This window comes from Podarcis raffonei, chromosome 1 (assembly GCF_027172205.1).
Source record: "Podarcis raffonei isolate rPodRaf1 chromosome 1, rPodRaf1.pri, whole genome shotgun sequence".
NCBI classification, from domain to species: Eukaryota; Metazoa; Chordata; class Lepidosauria; order Squamata; family Lacertidae; genus Podarcis; species Podarcis raffonei.
In genome coordinates this window covers 96,461,936-96,480,296 of record NC_070602.1, presented here as the reverse complement: position 1 = coordinate 96,480,296, position 18,361 = coordinate 96,461,936, and the positions used below count along the sequence as shown (strand labels likewise).

General features: G+C 42.2%; 1 protein-coding gene across 1 annotated transcript in view; it reads left to right on the top strand.

Moving 5' to 3' along the window:
* Nucleotides 1–17,445, top strand: part of TMEM163 (transmembrane protein 163) — a 72,195-nt gene extending 54,750 nt beyond the window's left edge. Inside the window, exons 6-8 of the mRNA XM_053405371.1 lie at nucleotides 9,015–9,126; nucleotides 15,759–15,900; nucleotides 16,319–17,445. Of these exons, the coding sequence (XP_053261346.1) occupies nucleotides 9,015–9,126; nucleotides 15,759–15,900; nucleotides 16,319–16,379 (315 nt within the window). The 3' untranslated portion in view covers nucleotides 16,380–17,445. The remainder of the gene's footprint in view (nucleotides 1–9,014; nucleotides 9,127–15,758; nucleotides 15,901–16,318) is intronic.
* Nucleotides 17,446–18,361: the final 916 nt, after the last annotated feature.

Here is an 18,361-nt window from a genome sequence, read left to right as displayed (position 1 = left end):
AATAATATGGTATTGGAGGCACATGCCTGTGTCCACTTATACCTTGGTCCCTGTATAATTCAACAGAACAACATGAAAATATTCTATCTTTAATGTACATATTTGACCATTAACGAATATTTTTCTTTTTTGAGCTCCAAATATGGTTTTTCTTTGCAATAATAACTAAAATTTATTCACTTCTAGAAATAAAAAAATCCACTGTATTTCACACTTCAGACAAGTGTTTCCCAAACTTGGGTCTCTAACTGTTTTTGGACTACAACTCCCATCATCCCTAACTAGCAACTCCCATCATCCCTAGCTAGCAAGACCAGTGGTCAGGAATGATGGGAACCATAGTCCAAAAGCAGCTGGAGACCCAAGTTTGGGAAACTTCTTTAGACAATGGACCTAGGAATGATTAGAACAGAAAAGAGGAGGCCGTGGCCCTTCAGATATTGCTGAATTACGTCTCCCTTAAACTCTGGCAGTTGGTGATGTTGGCCAGGTCTGAAGGAAGTTGTAGAGTCCAACAACATCTAGAGAGATACAGGTTTAATCCAAAGATAGAGAATCTAGGGAAGCTTTAAGAAGAAGGTGGAATGGGTTGGATTCAGATTTACTTACATTTCCTAAACTGTAAATTTATGTTCCATAACTTGCTGCAGCCAAGAAACCATATGTCAACTTGAGGCTACAGGCACGTTGTTGCTTTGCAAAATTGGTGAAAGATACAGGCTGTGAAAGTGAACATTGAACAATATTCACAAACACTCATGGACAAACGCTCATGCTGCATGTCTGGAAGTTGTCAAAATTATGCAAATCTCCTGCTGGAAAAGCACAGCATATTGGTGCTGTAGTCAACCTACTATATGTGTGAAAGGAGTAATACAGTACTGTAAATAGAAACCATAAAGTGCTATGATTTTAAAGTAATATGGCAATCATCCTGCTGCCTTCTTTCCCTCATACCCTTTTCTGGCCTGCAATGGAGATCAAAACCATCTTCTGTAAAATAACCAGACATTTGTTCTATATAAAAGAGGACAGATGGACATGATAACACAGGCTACTATATGGATAATTCATGGAGATGCACATATATTACCGGGTTACTAATATGTTTGGATGTTTTCCACATGCAGCTGGATTTTGTGCATAATTTGGATTAAAGAGCCACCTCTTATTGTGAATTGGGTTACTGGAAAAATAATAATTCATGCCTACATCCCTAAAGGCTTGAAGCAGTTTAAAGTGAAAGTTTAGAGTCTTCAAAATAGTATTTTGTGCTAGAGTTCAGATTGCATTTACATAAGTGTGGAATTTTACCCAACAATGTCTGAGAATGAAGCCCATGTAGTGCATTGTAACCCATTTAAATTGACACAAAGGAGCATATTTTCCAGAGACTTTTAGAAATGTTAATTTATTTGAAAATGTCAGATTTCATGAATTAAGCTTCTTTTCAGAATAGGCATTCCTAGCTTGGTGTAAAATTTAAGCAGCATGACTCTGATTTTGAGTCATGCGGTTGTGGAACAACATTTTTCCACTAGAAAATGTTGCCATTCCTTAAATGTTAAGAAAGATAACATTTAACTCTTGGTTTGGAGCAATATAATTTACATAGCAGATTAAAACATTTTCTGTCAAAGAACAGGACAAGTATAAGTTTTCTTTATGCTGGGCTGCTAGTCTGCATTTGTTTCTGGGCCATTTTAGGGCTTAATGTTTCTCTTCTCTCTGTCTTTAAGGACTTCAGAGCGGAGTGTTTCAGTCTTACAGCAACCTAGTGAGGTAGTTTCAGACTGAAAGATGGAAACTTGGTCAAGGCTACTTGACCATAGCGTTGCAGGGATTCAGATCAGGGTGTTCCATGTCCAGACTCAATATGCTGTAGGTATGGATTATATTGACTAATCACTCAATATAATGTGTAGCCCAGAATCAATTTTGTAAGCTGTTGCAGTAAGGTACTTTCACAATGCTCACATGAATTTTCTATTTATCAAGGGGCACCCTTTTTCACCAGGGCCAGCCCTATCATTAGTAAGGGTGAGGTAGCTGCCTCAGGTGGCATAATTAAGAATGCCAACAAATGCTTGTTTCACTGGGTGTATGCAGGGGGCACAAATATGCTAGAAGGCAGTGTTTGTGTTGGCTTCTGTGCATGGAATGGTGGAGGCACCCTTCTGTCTTTCACCTCAAGTTTTTCAGATCGCCACAGCTTAGAAAGTCCTCTTGTGAACCAAAGAGGCCTGAGTTGCAAGGAAGGCCTGGGAAGTAGCAGACTGCATAAATGTTTCATTCTGGGCTTCCTGGGGCCATTTTGCCATTATTTCAGTTTCAGAGTCAGGTCTTGTACCGGCAACCTGCACCTGTGCATGCCACAGATGCTCCCATGATGCAAAGGTAACATTTTAAGTTTTCCTTACGCCTTCATTTACTTACAGCTCATTGGCTGGAAGCCTTGTATGGACTTGAATGAGGTTTTTCCCCCCACAGTCCAGGATGGGTTGTTGATGACCTGTAGAGAGCACTCAGAGATAACCTTGTTGCTGTCTTCTTTGATTGATTTGACTCTGCTTGCTGCAACTCTTGTCATCTCATCTTATATTCCTGTGGCCTGCTACTGCCCTCTGTTGCAAATTGCATCATCCAAAAAATCATTTCAGCTTTGCAATTGCGTTGGTAGTGGCATCACTCTGATAACTGGAAAAATGCTGGCCTTGGGCTCTTTACTATAGTGAGCAAGTAAAAGCTAGGCAAGCCCCTGATAAGTGCACTTGGGGCTAATTCTAAATGATCTCTGTACTTTCTAAGAGAAGGTAACCCGCTGAGAATTGGTCTAAAATAATGCTGTAACCTTACTGAATATCCTGCTTTCTGAAATATATTGTCTTTTTTTTTTTTAAGTTCCTTGCACTAGAGCACTTTGCATGCAACCAGAGATTATTAGGCTTGGTATAGTGGGACGAAAAACAGCCCATATTTTGAAAATGGTTTTCTGAAAGTTACTTTCAAGAGTGATGTTAGTCTTGACATATTTTTCAGTTAAGCTATTAATTTATTTCAGAGGAACTAACAATCTTTTTGAGTTTTTCTCTTCTTGTTGTAAGACTGTAAATTCAGCAATTCATTATAATTTATTATAATTCCATATCCCCCAAAATAGGTTATCTCTTTTGTTCCGTACCACAAAATGCATATGATTTCTTGTTTGATAAAGCAACTCAAAGGGGCAGGGAGAGTACAACCATTTGCTTGGTGTGCTAAATCAATAGCTACTTGCAATTCAGGGAGTGTGTTTATTTCCCCAGGCAGCAGTATCATCCATGCAGTGGCAGTGCAGTTTACATTCATTAGTATGATCCAGGATGTTGTTTGCTAGGATGGGAATAAGGCTACTTTATTTGCCACAACAAAGGAAAGCTGAAGTTCCAGTATAAAAATGTATCTTAAGAAGCTATTATTTGTAACACTAGCTGTGCTTTTAGATGAGTAGTGAAAATACATCTGGTCTAAGAGACGCAATGTACTGGTTGAAAACTAGGACTACAGCAGTGCAGCTCACCCACTGATCCTGTTCGTTACTAGATCTGCGACTATGCTGGCACACACAGTCAGATCTTAGATGTATATTTCCTAAAAGGTTAATTTTGGGGAACTGGTGGTACTCCTCTTGAGAGTGCACTGTTGTGTGCACACAATATTGCATTGACTTCGATCACTCCGTGAATTGAATTTATCAAAGTATGCTTCCTTCACAGAACAGTAGTAACTATGCTACAGCTATTATATATATAGAGAGAGAGAGAATAAGGGTTTAAAGGTGATAGCATGCCAAATTGAAATGACGTAGGAACACCAAAAGCAGCTTTGTAGCGTGAAATAATTGACGTTATTGGGTTGTGTGGTTAATGCATTTTTATGCTTTAAATTGCCCTGTGGTGTTTTGGTGCAGGTCAGTAAGCCTCTCCTCCTTCCGGAGGGGAGGGGTTGTGAGCGGGAGACGATTCCCTCGTCATGCAGGGGGCGCTCCGCCCCCTGCTTCAACTCCAGGGCTGGCGCGCCACGCCCCTCCTCGGTTGGGCACCCAATAGGGAAGCTTGGTGGGGGCGTGGCTTGCCGTTCAAATGCGGCTGCGCCAGCCATCCAAGCCATTGCACACACATTTTCTTTGAGTCACCCACCCTCCACTCCCTTTAGATTAGCTGTTCCTGAGACTTTCCTATGGACCTCTGGTTGGTCGCCCTGTTTAACCAGGGGGCCTGGTAGGAGTTTTTTCCAATTGGCTAAATTGGCCCGGCCTCTTGGTTTTTTTCGCCTACCTCGTAGCAACTGTCACAACTTTCGTGGTATTTGGCGGTTAGGCATTGGAATGTGTTGTTGGTGTTTCGGGGGGCAAGGTGTGGCCATCACCTTCCCCGGCAATTTTGGGTATTCCGCTAAAGGAATCTGGCAGTCATGGATCCTGTCCGATGCCCGTGTGGCGGGGGGCCATGGCACGACCCTTGGTGACATCAGGAGAGAGCCTATAGTTGTATTAGCATCAATAGGCTCCACCTTCTGGTGAATAAACCCCCTTTGGGCTCACCCCTCTCCGAGTGGGTGGAGTCTAATGTTCTGTGGTCCAATGCCTAAGCCAATACCTTCTCACATGCTGTAGTCAATAAAGTTGTGGCCTTTTCCTTACCCATTAACCTTACATACTGTGTCCACGTGTCTTTATTCCCCAAGCAGGGATCGGGTCCTCGAATCACAATATACACTTGCGACCTAGTGGCCGAACAAAGATGCTGGACTTGTTTTTCACAGTTCCATCATCTGCCACACTTTGGGTAGCAATATCAAAGAGCTTGGGCAGCAGGAACTGTGGCCCCCAGGTCTAGCCTTTGCTTTACCACTGTTGTTCTTTAAGATGCTACCAGACATTTTTTGTTTTTAACGTTACCTCTCTGGGAGTTAAAACAACACAGTTTAGATAAAAATCACTTATGGAGTATATCACATGTGTGTGTTTGCACAAAGAGAATTTGGGTGCATCTGCATGATAGCTTCTCTTAGTCCCATACAGGAAGTTCCACCACCCAGTCACAAATATACAGCGGATGTGGTATGAGACACAATTTCATACTAATATTATTTATTGGTTTATACCTATGGTTGTTTTTAAACATTTCCCCGGTTTCTGAGAGCTATTCTATTTTTTGCCTTATTAGGATCAAATCCAAGTGCCTTCTTTCCTTGTCTAAATTACAGCACACTCTGGTTTTCATACTTTCATTTTTGGGAAGTAGATAGTCTGTGTGAGCAGTACTGTATCTGCATTGCAGTTAGTAAGGTAGGTTGTACATTAACCAAATGCAGGTTCCATCACACAGAATTACCTTTTCCTAAATAGTAATGTTTTAGTGCAGTAAGAAAGAAACACTCTTGAAAGAACATCCTCAGGTATGAGCAATCCTGAAGTTGTGTGTTGCCTGTTTATGAAACTAGCACTCTCCTTGATGATGGGCATTAAGTGATTTGGAAACAGCTGAAGTCACTGCCACTCAACAATGTATTTTTGGGTTAGAGGGCATCCACACTATACTTGTAAGCATAAAACTGGATTCAAGGATATAACCTTAGCAAGGAATGGTAGTGGGCCACAAATACCTTCCTTGTTTGCTCTTTGTAATGTGCAGTTTCCATGGTGATGCCCTGCGCGCTTTTATTGAGATGGATTTGCTAGTATAGTGAAATATATTATAAGATTTCAGCTTGCCTTGCAGTTCAATCATTGCATAACCATAAAGAAAAAGGTCAGAAAAGTCTGCCCTGTTCTTTCCCCCACTTCTTCCCTATCAGGGGCACAATCAAGCACTTAAAAGACTCAGAGCACAGACCTGTGATAGAAATTTGCATATGCTAATAGATATGTATGCAGAGATGCAAATTAAGGTTTGTGAACAAGTAAACAAGCTCGGCAGATGAGGTCTTTCTGGCCCAGCAGTCTTGTAAGCAAAATATTAGAGAGAGAGAGAGAGAGAGACAGAGAGACAGAGAGAAGGAAAAGTTCAAAAACATTGCAATTATTGAGGGAGAAGGCTTGATTCTATTCATTCAGGTCTGTTGTGTATACACTTTGCTTTGTTCACAGATTTGCTGTGGGTGTACTTAGTATAGGATTTATAAATGGCTTTGTAACTGGAATGGCTATGGCAGTGTAACATTAAAGCATAGTGTAAAACATAGTTAAATACATAATTGTAGCTGCATTATGTCACAAGCAAAGATGTTTAGGATAGAATGGGATATACTTATGCAGATATAAACAATGGCACAACTGGACAAAAATGAGTTTCATTTCAAACAAAAGAAGGCTGCAGATTATGGAAGTGTTTAGGTTTTTTTAAAAAAAAATTAATCTTCTCTTTCTAATTCAGTGCTGTTGCTCCAATTAAAATCTAGTGAGGTAGTGAACAATGAATCTCGATGGATTTGATTCCTTATTTAATGATTTTCAGAAGCAATGGCAAGAAGGTAATCTGAGGCGACAAAGAGGAAAGGTCCTGGGGGACATGGCAGCAGATGGTCAGGGTTATTTTATTAATTTAGTACCATATTAAAGTGTCTCTTCTGATCAGTTTTCTGGAAGATGAATTAATTTGGAAAGGTAATCGTTCACACCAAGTGGGATGCTGTTGAGGTTCCTGATGTGTTACCAGTGATGGCTGATACCAGGTCACTGCCCATCTCTTTGCCATTTCAGTTTTCATCTTCATAACAAGCACTTCCACTTGTCTCTTGCTGTATCTTTTATCCTTGACCCTGTGGTGCACAACACAACTCATTAGACCCTCAGGTGCACAAGCCTACTCCTAATTCAGCTCATTCATTCTGCCTCCCAAAGGTAATCTAGGCTGTACTAGTTGCGTATTTGTCAGTGGTACTTGGTACTGGTGGTAGTGGGAATCCTGGGGCAGGTGGTGGAGTGGAAGAGCACTGGGAGCTGTATTGTTCCGTAAAGAAGCATAGAATAGTCATACAGATATTGTGGTGAGTAGCTCCACTCAGTGGATGCATTGAAATACTGCAGGGATTCCTTGGAACAGATCTTGCTGGTCTCAAGTACTTGAAAACTGGATTCCTTTACTCTCCTACACTTGCTTTTTCTCCTCTGTTCCTTCTTTTCAGCTCTTTACTTGTATTAAATAAAGCTGGGGGTTTTAAAGAGTGTTTCAGTCATAATATTTGCATGGAGCATGCAACTTTGAAATAAAATAAAATCCCAGAATGAGAATACTGTTTTATTAGATCTTAGTTGGTATGATACTGCATATACTCGAGTATAAGCCTACTTCTTCAGCACATTTTTTATGCTGAAAAAGCCCCACTCAGCTTATACTCAAGTGAGGGTCCTTTTGGGCTGCTCCTTCCTCCTTGCCGCTGTTGGCGGTGGCGGAGGAGGAACGAGCAGCCTGAAAGCAGCCCTTTTGGGCTGCTTGTTCTTCCTCCACTGCTGCTGCCACCGCCAGCCTCTGCCTCTCAGCAGCACCCTAGGTAGGCAGGGGGATGGGAGGGGCTGGGGGGAGGGAGAAGCCCCCTCCGCTGTGTGCGCATGCACACGCGCGCATACACACACACACACACACACACTCCAGCCCACCAGAGTGTGGGGGGTGGGGTGGTGAACCGGCTTATACTCGAGTCAATACGGTAACCTATTTCTAGTTAAAAAATAGACAGTGCATGTGGCATGTGCAATGAAATGTTGTGCTGTATCCCTACCCTTTAAGGAGAGATTTCCTGTTCCGGGCTGGTTTGAAATGTCCAGGCCAGGCAGGAGAGGCATTTCTGGAAGGGTGAAAGGGAAATGGACCCTTTTATTCTTCCCCATCCCTGTTCTATAAAGAGATGGAGGGATCAGGTTTAGGATTGCATAGCGACCCTGAATATGAGCACTGATAGAGCAGGGAATCTGGGAAAGAGAATGGGTCTCATTTTTACTCTCCTTCTCATTATTCCTATATAATGCTAGAAGGAAGTGCAGGGAGGGAGTCACAGTTGCCCCCATGGGCATAACCAGGTGGGTGCAGCTGCCCCCCTGCTAAATCAGGTAAGTAAATAAAAATACTTAACTAACTGACCAGTTGTGTTGCAGATAACTTTGTTCTGTCCCCCAAACATAAAGCCTACCCCCCCAATAAATCCTGGCTACTCCCATGGCTGCCTCCTTCCCACTCTCCAGAACCCTTGTTTTCTGCTATATAGCTATCAGTGGTCATATTCAGGGCTGGCAGCTAACCAGCCCAGAACCTGTATGTTTACTCTCATAGGACACATCCTTGCAACTTAACCCCCCCTTGCAGGATACTTGCCAGACAAGCTGCTAGGGCAGGGCCATCTTAAGCATATCCCCCGTTTCCCAGAGTTGTCGACCTTTTCCCAAGCCTCTGCCGGGATTGCTCTCCTCCCGCGGGGGGGTTTGGGAAGACAGCTGCATGTCTGCCAGCCATATAGTTGGCGGGGCACAGCTTCTATCCTAAGCCTCTGCAGGGATCGCTCTCCTCCCACGGAGGCTTGGGAAGGAAGCTGCACACCCGCCAGCCCACCCAATGGGAAAGACGGCTCTGTGCCAAGGGCTAGTTCCTCCTTTTTTCTGAGCCAGTGTGGATTTTGATCCATCCTGGGAGGCTTTGGTGTGCTCCAGCAGATGTGCTGCTGAATCTTGCACCTTTTTCATGCTCCTGAAGTATGTTTGAATGGGGAAGTTGTTGATCTTTCTTGCACAGAGAGGGTAAGAACATCACTCTCACATATCCCTATGGGAGAGAAATGTAGTTCCCTTTCGAAGATAACATTTACTGATTGAGATATGTGTGTGAATTGCTCGTGTACCCATACTCACAGCTGTTCAGATATATCTAGCCAAAGCCACCTCCAGAATATTTTGCTTGGGCCCAGATCTGTACATTTATTTGACAGCTTTGTATTACATGGCAAAAGTGACACATAATATATTTTTCTTTTTTCTTTTCCAGGATAACTTTCTATATAGTGTTTCTATTTTAAGTGGAATCCTTTGTACTACCTTGGCAGTGATCAAATTTATGTTGGGGAATGTGCTCACAAGCAGAGCATTGTTAACTGATGGTAAGTAGCAAGTATCACATTCCTCTATGTTTTGGCTACTTTTATATAAGATGAAAGATGAGTGAGATGAACATAAGGTATAATACAAAAACAGCTACAGATATGAGCTACTAGTTAACATGCAGCTGACAGATTTGTTGAGTTTCTTACTATTAAATTAAACATTTGATTCGGACTGGATAATCACCAAATGCTGTAAGGACAGACCACCCTCCTCTGCGCCAAGATTAATAGGAACCGTAGTTTACCCTACACAGAGCTATAATTCCCAGCACTTTTAACAAATTATTATTTTTTGGGGCGGTGTGCTTGCTTTAAATGTATGTATGCAGCCTTAGCTTCCCTGATTTGCAGAGATTTTTATTTCAGGCATTTCTGGCAACTGTAAGCTATAGAAAAATGAAGACATTCCAAGTGACAAAACGATGGATGGAAGTAGCCCTTTAAATAAAGCATGGAGACCAGTAAATCCCAAGGAGTTAATAATAGTAATAATATTTGCAAGCAAGTCAGGAGAGCTTGAATGCATTAATAGTAGTCAGATGGAGCGTGTGTGTTGCAGGAAATGAGAGGCCCACAAAACATGGCCAAATCATAGGCTTCTTCTGATACTGGATGGTTTCGTCCATGCAGGCTGCTGTGTAGTGCATAAAAAGATGTCAAACAGCAGCAAGAATACTGTAATTATTTATCGGGGACAACCCCTGTTTGTCTTGCTCCAAATGAAAAATTCCGCAGGAGTCAAGACAGCAGACATGAGAAATTCAAGTAGGGAGCACAGACGAAGGGTACCTAGTGCAATCATCCTGTTTCCCACAGTGGTCCATCTCATGGGACAAATGAGTGCAATAGGATTTTCAAGCAGGACATGAGTGCAATAGGATTTTCCTGCTGTGTGGTATTCTGAGGCATGGTGCCTCTCTGTGATCCTGAAAACAAAAGCTGGAAACAGATGCTTTGATACCACCAATTTCATTTTAATGCAATTAAATATGGTTCAGATCTGTTGAAAAGTAACATATAAGCATTATAATCTGTGTTACCTAAGCTCTGGTATTTATTGGAAAGGGTCAAGCCATGTGTACTGAGCTTTTATAGTCTCTAGGAATGATCACTGCATTGCGCTTTGTGCGAGAGAGTGCCAAAAAGATCATTTGGAAGCTGCAGAATGCCACTGCTTTCCTACTGGTACATTTTGGGAGGTGAGACCATATTCACTCAGTATTGCAGCAGTTGTACTGGCTGCTGGTTAGCTTCCTAGTGTTGGTTCTTATGTTTTGAAGCTCTTAATTGCCTGGGGCCTATGTACCTTAAAGACCATTTCTCTTTCTAAGTATAAGCCCCTCTCCTCACAGTGAAACATTGGTTGTAAGAAACAGGAGACTCATTGTTACAAACTGAAGCATTGGAACAGGCTCCTTTAGGAGGGTCAGGGTTGCTCTTTCCACCCCCTGGGATGGGTGAAAATACTGCCCTGTGATATTCTGTAGGGTGTGGCGTCATGGGTAAAATTTCCCCAGATGATTTGACTGTTGAAGATGAATCACAACTGTTGGAGGAGCAAGCGGTGCTTGTGGTAGCAGAAAAAGCTGACTGCTTTCACATCATCACAGCTGTCAGAGCCATCAGCTGTGAGCAAACAATTGTAGCAATTCTTTTTTTTAAAAAAAGAAAATCCATGACTGCTGATGAGAGTGCTGAGATGCTTTTAAGTCTGAACTACTGAAACTTGGAGGCTAAAGTACTGGAGTGAGTTTGCAGTGCTAATTAACTCAACACAAATGCCCCCTCTTTAGCCCAAAAAACAATTGTTTAATTTCCCCATCACTCCTAGTCTATAATCAAGGCCAGCTGCTGCATTTCAGTGATGTTTGCATGTCTGTGTCTCTCTCTCTGTGGTCCCCCAGGAATGGTCTGGCTTTCCCCCTTTCCTTTCAGGAAGAGCAGCAGCAAAAGCAGAGCATGGAGGCATCAAAGGTTTACCTGTTCTAGAGTTGTGCCAGCTGCTGGTCCTTTCCTGCCACTGTTGGGGGTCCCAAAAACAGATGTGCCTTCTTGGGAATTTATCCTCCTACCCAGAAGTTCAGTGTCAAGTCCAGCTGCTTAATCAATGAAAGCAATTTTGGGAGTGAAGGTGTGCTTGGTGTTACTGCTTCTGAATGAATTATACAAGGATCCCCCCCAAAAAAAGTCAGTTTTTTTTGTTTAAAAGTAAGGCCATGTCTCTTTTTCTGCATGGCCCCCCAGGGGATTCACCCTGGGTCAGTGCAGCCATAGACTCCAAAGTTAGCCACCACTGTATTAAAGGACCCATTGAAGATGGGCCATTTTCAGTTGTATACAGTGGTACCTCAGGTTGCAGATGCTTCAGGTTACAGACGCTTCAGGTTACAAACTCCGCTAACCCAGAAATAGTACCTCGGGTTAAGAACTTTGCTTCAGGATGAGAACAGAAATCGTGCGGTGGCAGTGCAAGGCCCCATTAGCTAAAGTGGTACCTCAGGTTAAGAACAGTTTCAGGTTAAGAACGAACCTCCAGAACGAATTAAGTTCTTAACCCAAAGTACCATTGTATAACAGTTGTTTCAGCTGATGAATAAGCCAAATATTAAGGAGTTTTTGCCTGTCTGTGCAGACCCTTTTTCCAGTCGTTATTTAAACCAGGAAGTCTCTAACCATGGTTGGAAGTTGTGTTTAAATACCCTGGCCTGTTAAGAGCTGGCCACCATAGTTTCACCAGATGTCAGTTTCATCAAAACTGGGAATTAGAGACTTCTGGGTTTAATTGCAGCTCGCACAAAGCGGTTGTGTGTGTTGATAAAAAAGGCTCATTCATATCTCTGCTTATTAAACCAAGAGAAGACCATCTGAATTGGCTCAGTGGTAAAACTGATGGAATGTTTTGTCCTACTTCTCTACCTGTTTAATAGGCCACGATTACCAGTGTTTTGAACTAGTCCTGCATTTTGCAAATAGCTGAGGAACTTCTCTTCCATTAATTACGTCGTCGTGATAATTGTGTTGCTGCTGATTTTATTGTTAGCTAAATTACAGACTGAACTCTGTAATTAGCCTGGTGTCTGTGCATTCAAGCTATTTTAGTCAGGCAGCTACGCACAGATTTCTCTCTTTGTATTTTTGGCTTTTGGTGGAATATAATCTTTGGGAGGGTGAGATTCTCACCCACAAGCAAGCAATACAGCAAGGGGGTGGAAGCAGCAGTTGCACAAAGTGAATTAGTATGTCTCTTTTGCCTGTTAGCACTTTTCTGATTCGTGTTAATTTGCTTCCTGCCGTGACAGCCTGTGAAACTGTAAGTTTCTTTTAGACAGCACAGAGTGGGGTGCAGAATTCAGCATTTTCTATCTAACAGGGATTTCTTTTTTTAAGTCTGCAGATGTCTCGTGTATTTAGTCTTAGTTAATTGTTTAAAAACATGCTAAGTGAGGAGGCATATATTATGCTTGCCAATGTTCTCAAGTTAACAGAGACAATATGGTATCTGGGAAGGCTCAAGATGGAACCTGGTCAGCAGGCAGAGACTTGTGGATAACAATAGATAACTGAACTATCTATTTACCCTGGTAAATTGCTGCTGATCAGGGCCAGCCCACCCGTGAGCCAAGGTGAGGTAACTGCTTCAGGCAGCATGAACCACCAGGACAGCAGATTCCACCACCACTTGTTTCTCTTGTAAATCTTCCCTCACCCCTTCTTCCCTGGTGAGGGGGGTAGCAGTGGAGGAAACTGCTTGGGTGCCTGGGGTGCCGCACCATGGGGCTTCGGGAGTCTGCCTGCCTCCTCCCACTCAGCTGCCCTACAGGTGGGGTGGGGGAGGCAGTGGGTGGACCATTTGGGCAGCGCAGAGCTTGTGTGCACCCAAGCCACAGCATCTCTCCCAGGTGAGTGCCGCTCGGCATTTTGTCATCCCCCTCAATGGTGACACCTAGGGCGTTCTGCACCCACCACACCCCCTTCCTCTGCCCCTGGAGGGGGAGTGCCATTTGGACGTCCGCCTTAGGTGCCCAAATGTTTTGGACAGACCTTGCTACTGACACATAAGGTGAACCCAGGAATAGTATTATGTACACTACCATTTCTCCAAGTGGTGAAATCTTCTAGGGGCAGTGCTCATCCAGGTCTGGCTACCTTTGGAAAATAAATCATTGGTGATTTAATAGTTGTTTTTTTTTGTAATATTCAAGTTATTTACAGATACACAAACTGAGCATAGGTGGAGACAGAACATAACATTATTGAAATCACTGCTCCTACATCAGTTCTCCAAAAGCTCATTCTGCCTTCCTGAGTCGAACTGCAGTTTTCTTTGTTTCTGTCTATATCTTTCTATGGGCAAATGTGTGCATGTACACACTTGCTTAAGGTTATCCTTAGTTTGGAGATATGCTTCTTAACTCTATTTTCTTGGGGATTCTGGGCTATTTACCTGTAACTTTCCTAACAAAGGATGAGGCTGGCAGCTTGACCATTAAGGAACTTTAAGCAGTCATTCTGGCCTCATTAATCCTTTTCTCTCCAAATGCAAATTTCATTAGAATCTGAAAGTAATCAAATTACAAAGTTGGGGGCTGGGATGGAGGGTAGGCAAGTCCCATTCTCCAAGCTTTCTTCTGTTTGTGATGATTCCCACAGTCTAAACTATATTCTTTGTAAACCGCTTCGTAAAGCGATATACCAATTCTGTTAAGTAAAATATTATTTTGTTGTGCAGTATAATTAGTAGCCCCTTCGAAACATGGATAGAACAGCAACAGCACAACAGGCAAGGCAGTATTTTATGTTTCACCAGCACTAGTCAGGACTGCAATTTCTCAAAGACTTCTCGCTGCACAGGAGAGACATCTCATGGCCAGCCAGATAGGTACCTAGCATCCCTAGGTGTTAGTATGGTAAACAAGGGAAGGCTGATTGCCATTAGGCTGAGTTGAAGTAGGGTGCTTTTGCTGTTTTTATTGCCCTTTTAAGTATTTTTGATTCCAGTGATTTCCCCCCAAGGAGATCTTCAGTGGCGCATCCCCAGCAAGAGATTGGGTGCTCATGAAATAAGGCACCCCCCCAGCACACATTTGGCACCTTAATGGATATGATTAGGTGGTGATGGCAAAGTGCATCAGTGCCTCGGGGCATGCCCAGAACAGAAAAGCAATGAATGGCAGGGTAGGAGTAACTTGAGTGTACAATCAAAAGGCCCTCCAGAGTCATTCCAGCAACCTCCATCTTCTCCTGCGAGTGGCAAGCAGTGGAACAGTAATGTGAGGAGATTTCACCCCTCCCATATCCAAGAATCTGCTGATGTTCTCTGCTGATTCTTCAGAGAGGAGGGGCGGTTTCTGCTCTCTACTTATTCCGCTCCAGCCTCACATCAAAGTGTCGGGGAGAGAGACTGAGTGTTAGAGATCGTGTGTATAGATAAGGTTGCTGCTAAGAGCAGCTGCAGACACTCAGTGCAGTTCAGCTTTTTGTTTAGACCTCATTTAGCTCTGTATATAGTTGTGTATTATAGTTGTAGATAGAATAAAGAAGATATTCTACAGAGCTGCTCTCCGAGTCATTTATGCTCTGCTATACTCTGCAGTACTCTGCTGTGCGATGACTTCTGCTTGTTGGAGTGAATCCGGTGCTCACAACTCTAAGCTGTGAGTCCACAGCACTTTGACCTGTTCCTGTGCAGAAGGTGGTCTCTGGAAGTGCTACCCCAGCTCGCCTGGCCCAGTCGGGGCTGAAGTGTGTGAGTCCAGTTGGTGGCACTGGCTCAAGGGCGATGCTGACACAATGAATAGCCATGACTGGGGGGAAACAAACAGGAATGTGTGAAAACTAACATGTTGAATACACACATAGCAGTCTGATCTGAAATGCCTATTGGCCAGCATCTGGAAGCACCCAAAGACAGCATTCTGCTTGGACCAGCACCCTAAGAGGCAGCAGAGACGGGAGGAATCTAATTACGAATAGGGTGTAAAGATGGCAGATGCATAGAGTGAAACTGCATTACAGAGAGAAGTTAGAATGCCTGGTTCGCATTGCTGTAAAATGGTGTGGGTACCTGAGTGAGAACTACCGGTAGGAAGAAATGGAGTAGTTTGAAGTGCAAGTATTAACTATTCAAAGGTGGGATGCGTGGTGGAACTTCCAAGGCAAAAACCATCCTTAGCACTTGGATGCAGAGGATTACTTGAGCTGCTGCTTATGAATTCCTAAAGGCTCAGACACTCTGGCTCTTTCACCATATATAGAGAAACCTCTAGGGAAAAGCCAATGAAGGGTGGTTGAGAGTTAGCCAAGCTTTTGTAGGTTTCCTTAAAACCTACAGAACAAGCTCTGAGATGAAGGCAGATGCATGTTCTCTGCACTTATCCTAGATTCCTAACTATCATAATGTAAACATAAGCAAAGTCTGATAAAAAAACACCTTGCAGTATCAAAGTGGTCAGTATTTTCATGTGAGACACATGATCAGAGTGACATCTTGTGGCCAGTACCTGGAAAAGCTTAAATTTCTTAGTGGGTTTATTTTATGTGAGTTGAAAATGGTACGCATGTAACTCATTAAACTCATGAGCAAACCCTTTAGTTCTTGGACAAGTCTAAATTTATACTTTTTATTTCAGGTTTCAACTCTCTGGTAGGAGGAATAATGGGATTCTCCATACTTATAAGTGCGGAGGTCTTTAAACACAATGCTGCTGTTTGGTACCTGGATGGAAGTATAGGTGTTCTAATTGGACTGACAATATTTGCCTATGGAGCGAAGTAAGTGAAGTTGTTCCTTTTTTCACTTTATTCTTTGTGTTTGCATGCTTAAGAGATACTGTGATGATCTGTTCCTTGTATATGATGCTTGAGGCATGGGGTAGCAACCTCAACACCATTTCCTGAGATGTTGCACTTACTTTGCTGTGGTGTATCGTCATTATTTGCCATTGCCCTTACTACCTTATTACTACAAAGTTTCATTGCTTAAATATCAATGTATTGGGTGACTTACAATTGCATGCCTTGCTTAGAACACCTTTTAGAATCCACCTTATCAAAATCTACTTTGCAGTGGTTGAGCTCTGGATAGAATACAAAGATATATTCTCAAAAATCTTCCCAGCACCATTGTCCATGATTTTCTGCTTACAACTTGTGACTTTTGTCCTTCATCAACATGTGCTTTCATTTCCAGACTACTTGTGGACATGGTTCCTCGTGTACGGCAAACACGTCATTATGAAATGTTTGAATAAAGACAGAGCACCATGGACTGAATAAAATTTTGCAAAATGTGATAACGTACTACATCCTGGCAAACGGTGCCAATTATATTTACAAGATTGCACTTTGTTTCTCATGGTATATTTTCTTTTTACATTATCTTTCCAAGAAAAGGTCAATCTGTACAATTAGGCAAATATGTACACCGCTTAGATCTTGGCAAAAGTAGCAACAAGCAGCCGTTTTCTTTTGTGTGTGCTATTTAAAATCCTGCAAATGGTAACTGAGATGAGCAAAGTGCACAGTTCTAATCAAGCCGCCATGTTTTGTCTTCTGGAATATTAAGAGTTCTTCAACACAACAGATGCCTGTATAAAGGAGCCAAACCCGAGAGGGCGCAGCCACAGTAGTCTTTTACCATGGCACCTTAAGGACTAACAGGTTTATTGTGGCATGAGCTTCTATAGACAAGAGACTACTACTGCATCTAATGTAGACAAGAGATGGCCTTTAGTTACGTTGCCACCAACGTTCCAGAATGTGCCAGCAAGTGAGACATTCCCAATGTCTTCTGCACAGAACTCAGTGGGATTGTACTTAGCTTATGGGGGCCAACAGACACTACTTGATGCATGGAATTAATCCCCCCCCACCAGCCTCAAATCAACCCCCTTTCCCAAACTGCTCCGTTTTTAAATTCAAAGAATCTAATGTGAATTTCATACTATTTTCTAAAATTCTCTGCACTGCATAAATATGAAGCAACACATTATGAAATATATTAAGCTGCACAGACAAAATAAGCACAAGGTGTTAATGTACAGGCAAAAGCCAAAAAAGCAAGAGGGGGTAGTTTTTGATTATATGTCTATGGCTGTATTATGCACTTATGTAGCGGTATATATGGGTAAATACATGGGTGTCCTGTTGTCTGGTAAAAGTGATGGTTTCAAGGTGGTAGTAAGATAGCCTTTCTACTGTTAGTTAGGCTATTCTATAGGTGTTCCATGTTCCCACCCACCATCTTATGTAATTTAATATCTGGATTACAAGTTATGACTCCCATCATGTAAATCAATAAAGCTGTTACCTATTTTATACAGTACCTGTAATTAACCTTGAAAAAAGCTCTCTAGATAATACATTAACAATACAATCTATGTACTTATTTAAAGTTAAGTCCTGCTGTCTTCAGTGGTGCTTACTAACTTATAAGTGTGTTCAAGATTGCTTCCTCAATAGAACAAGTCGTCTTGTAGAAAAGCCCTCTGAAATTTTTTCAGCTATGAAGCCCTTTCTACATGAGTTTAACATTTGGTGAGTATGCAGAAATTATCAAAACATAACTTCGTACCTCTTACTGTTTTGATACTGCATTTTGCAAAGGTAGAAATGAGATGTTTACCCAAGCAGCTGCTTCCACAGAAATACGTGAGAGGAATAAAAGCTTACATATATAGTAGTCACATATTGAGTAGCCAACACAGCAGCTCCTCTACCCTTCTTTTATAGTTTTTTTCTTACATCTGCTATATAGTAAATCTGTGCAGAACTCAAAATTTGAGACTGATGGTAGTAGGTGTAGGCATTAAACATTTTTATTAAAAAAATGCTTATCTCCAATTAAAAAACACTGAAGTGCAATTGCCTGAAACTGCTTGTTGAAGGGTGTCTGACAATGAAGTTCATTCTCTACATGACACCTTACCACCTCAGAAATGAGGATTCTCGTAAGAAATCAGGTCTATAATCTCCTCCAGAGAAACCCTGTTAAACACATTTGGCATCTAGTCCACTACAGCAACATATGGGGTCAGTTGGTAGAAATGATGCAAATATTTTCTCACACTCTAGGAGGGATCTATTACAAAAAAGAGTTGTGGGTTCCAAGCAATCAATTGGCCAGCTAGCTTTCTCTGCATAGAGGACTTTTCCTCCAGGAATTCCTTCTGTTGACAGAACAAAAGCTTAGGATCCCAGCTGTGTGTGTGTGTTCGGCATGGTTAAATAAAGA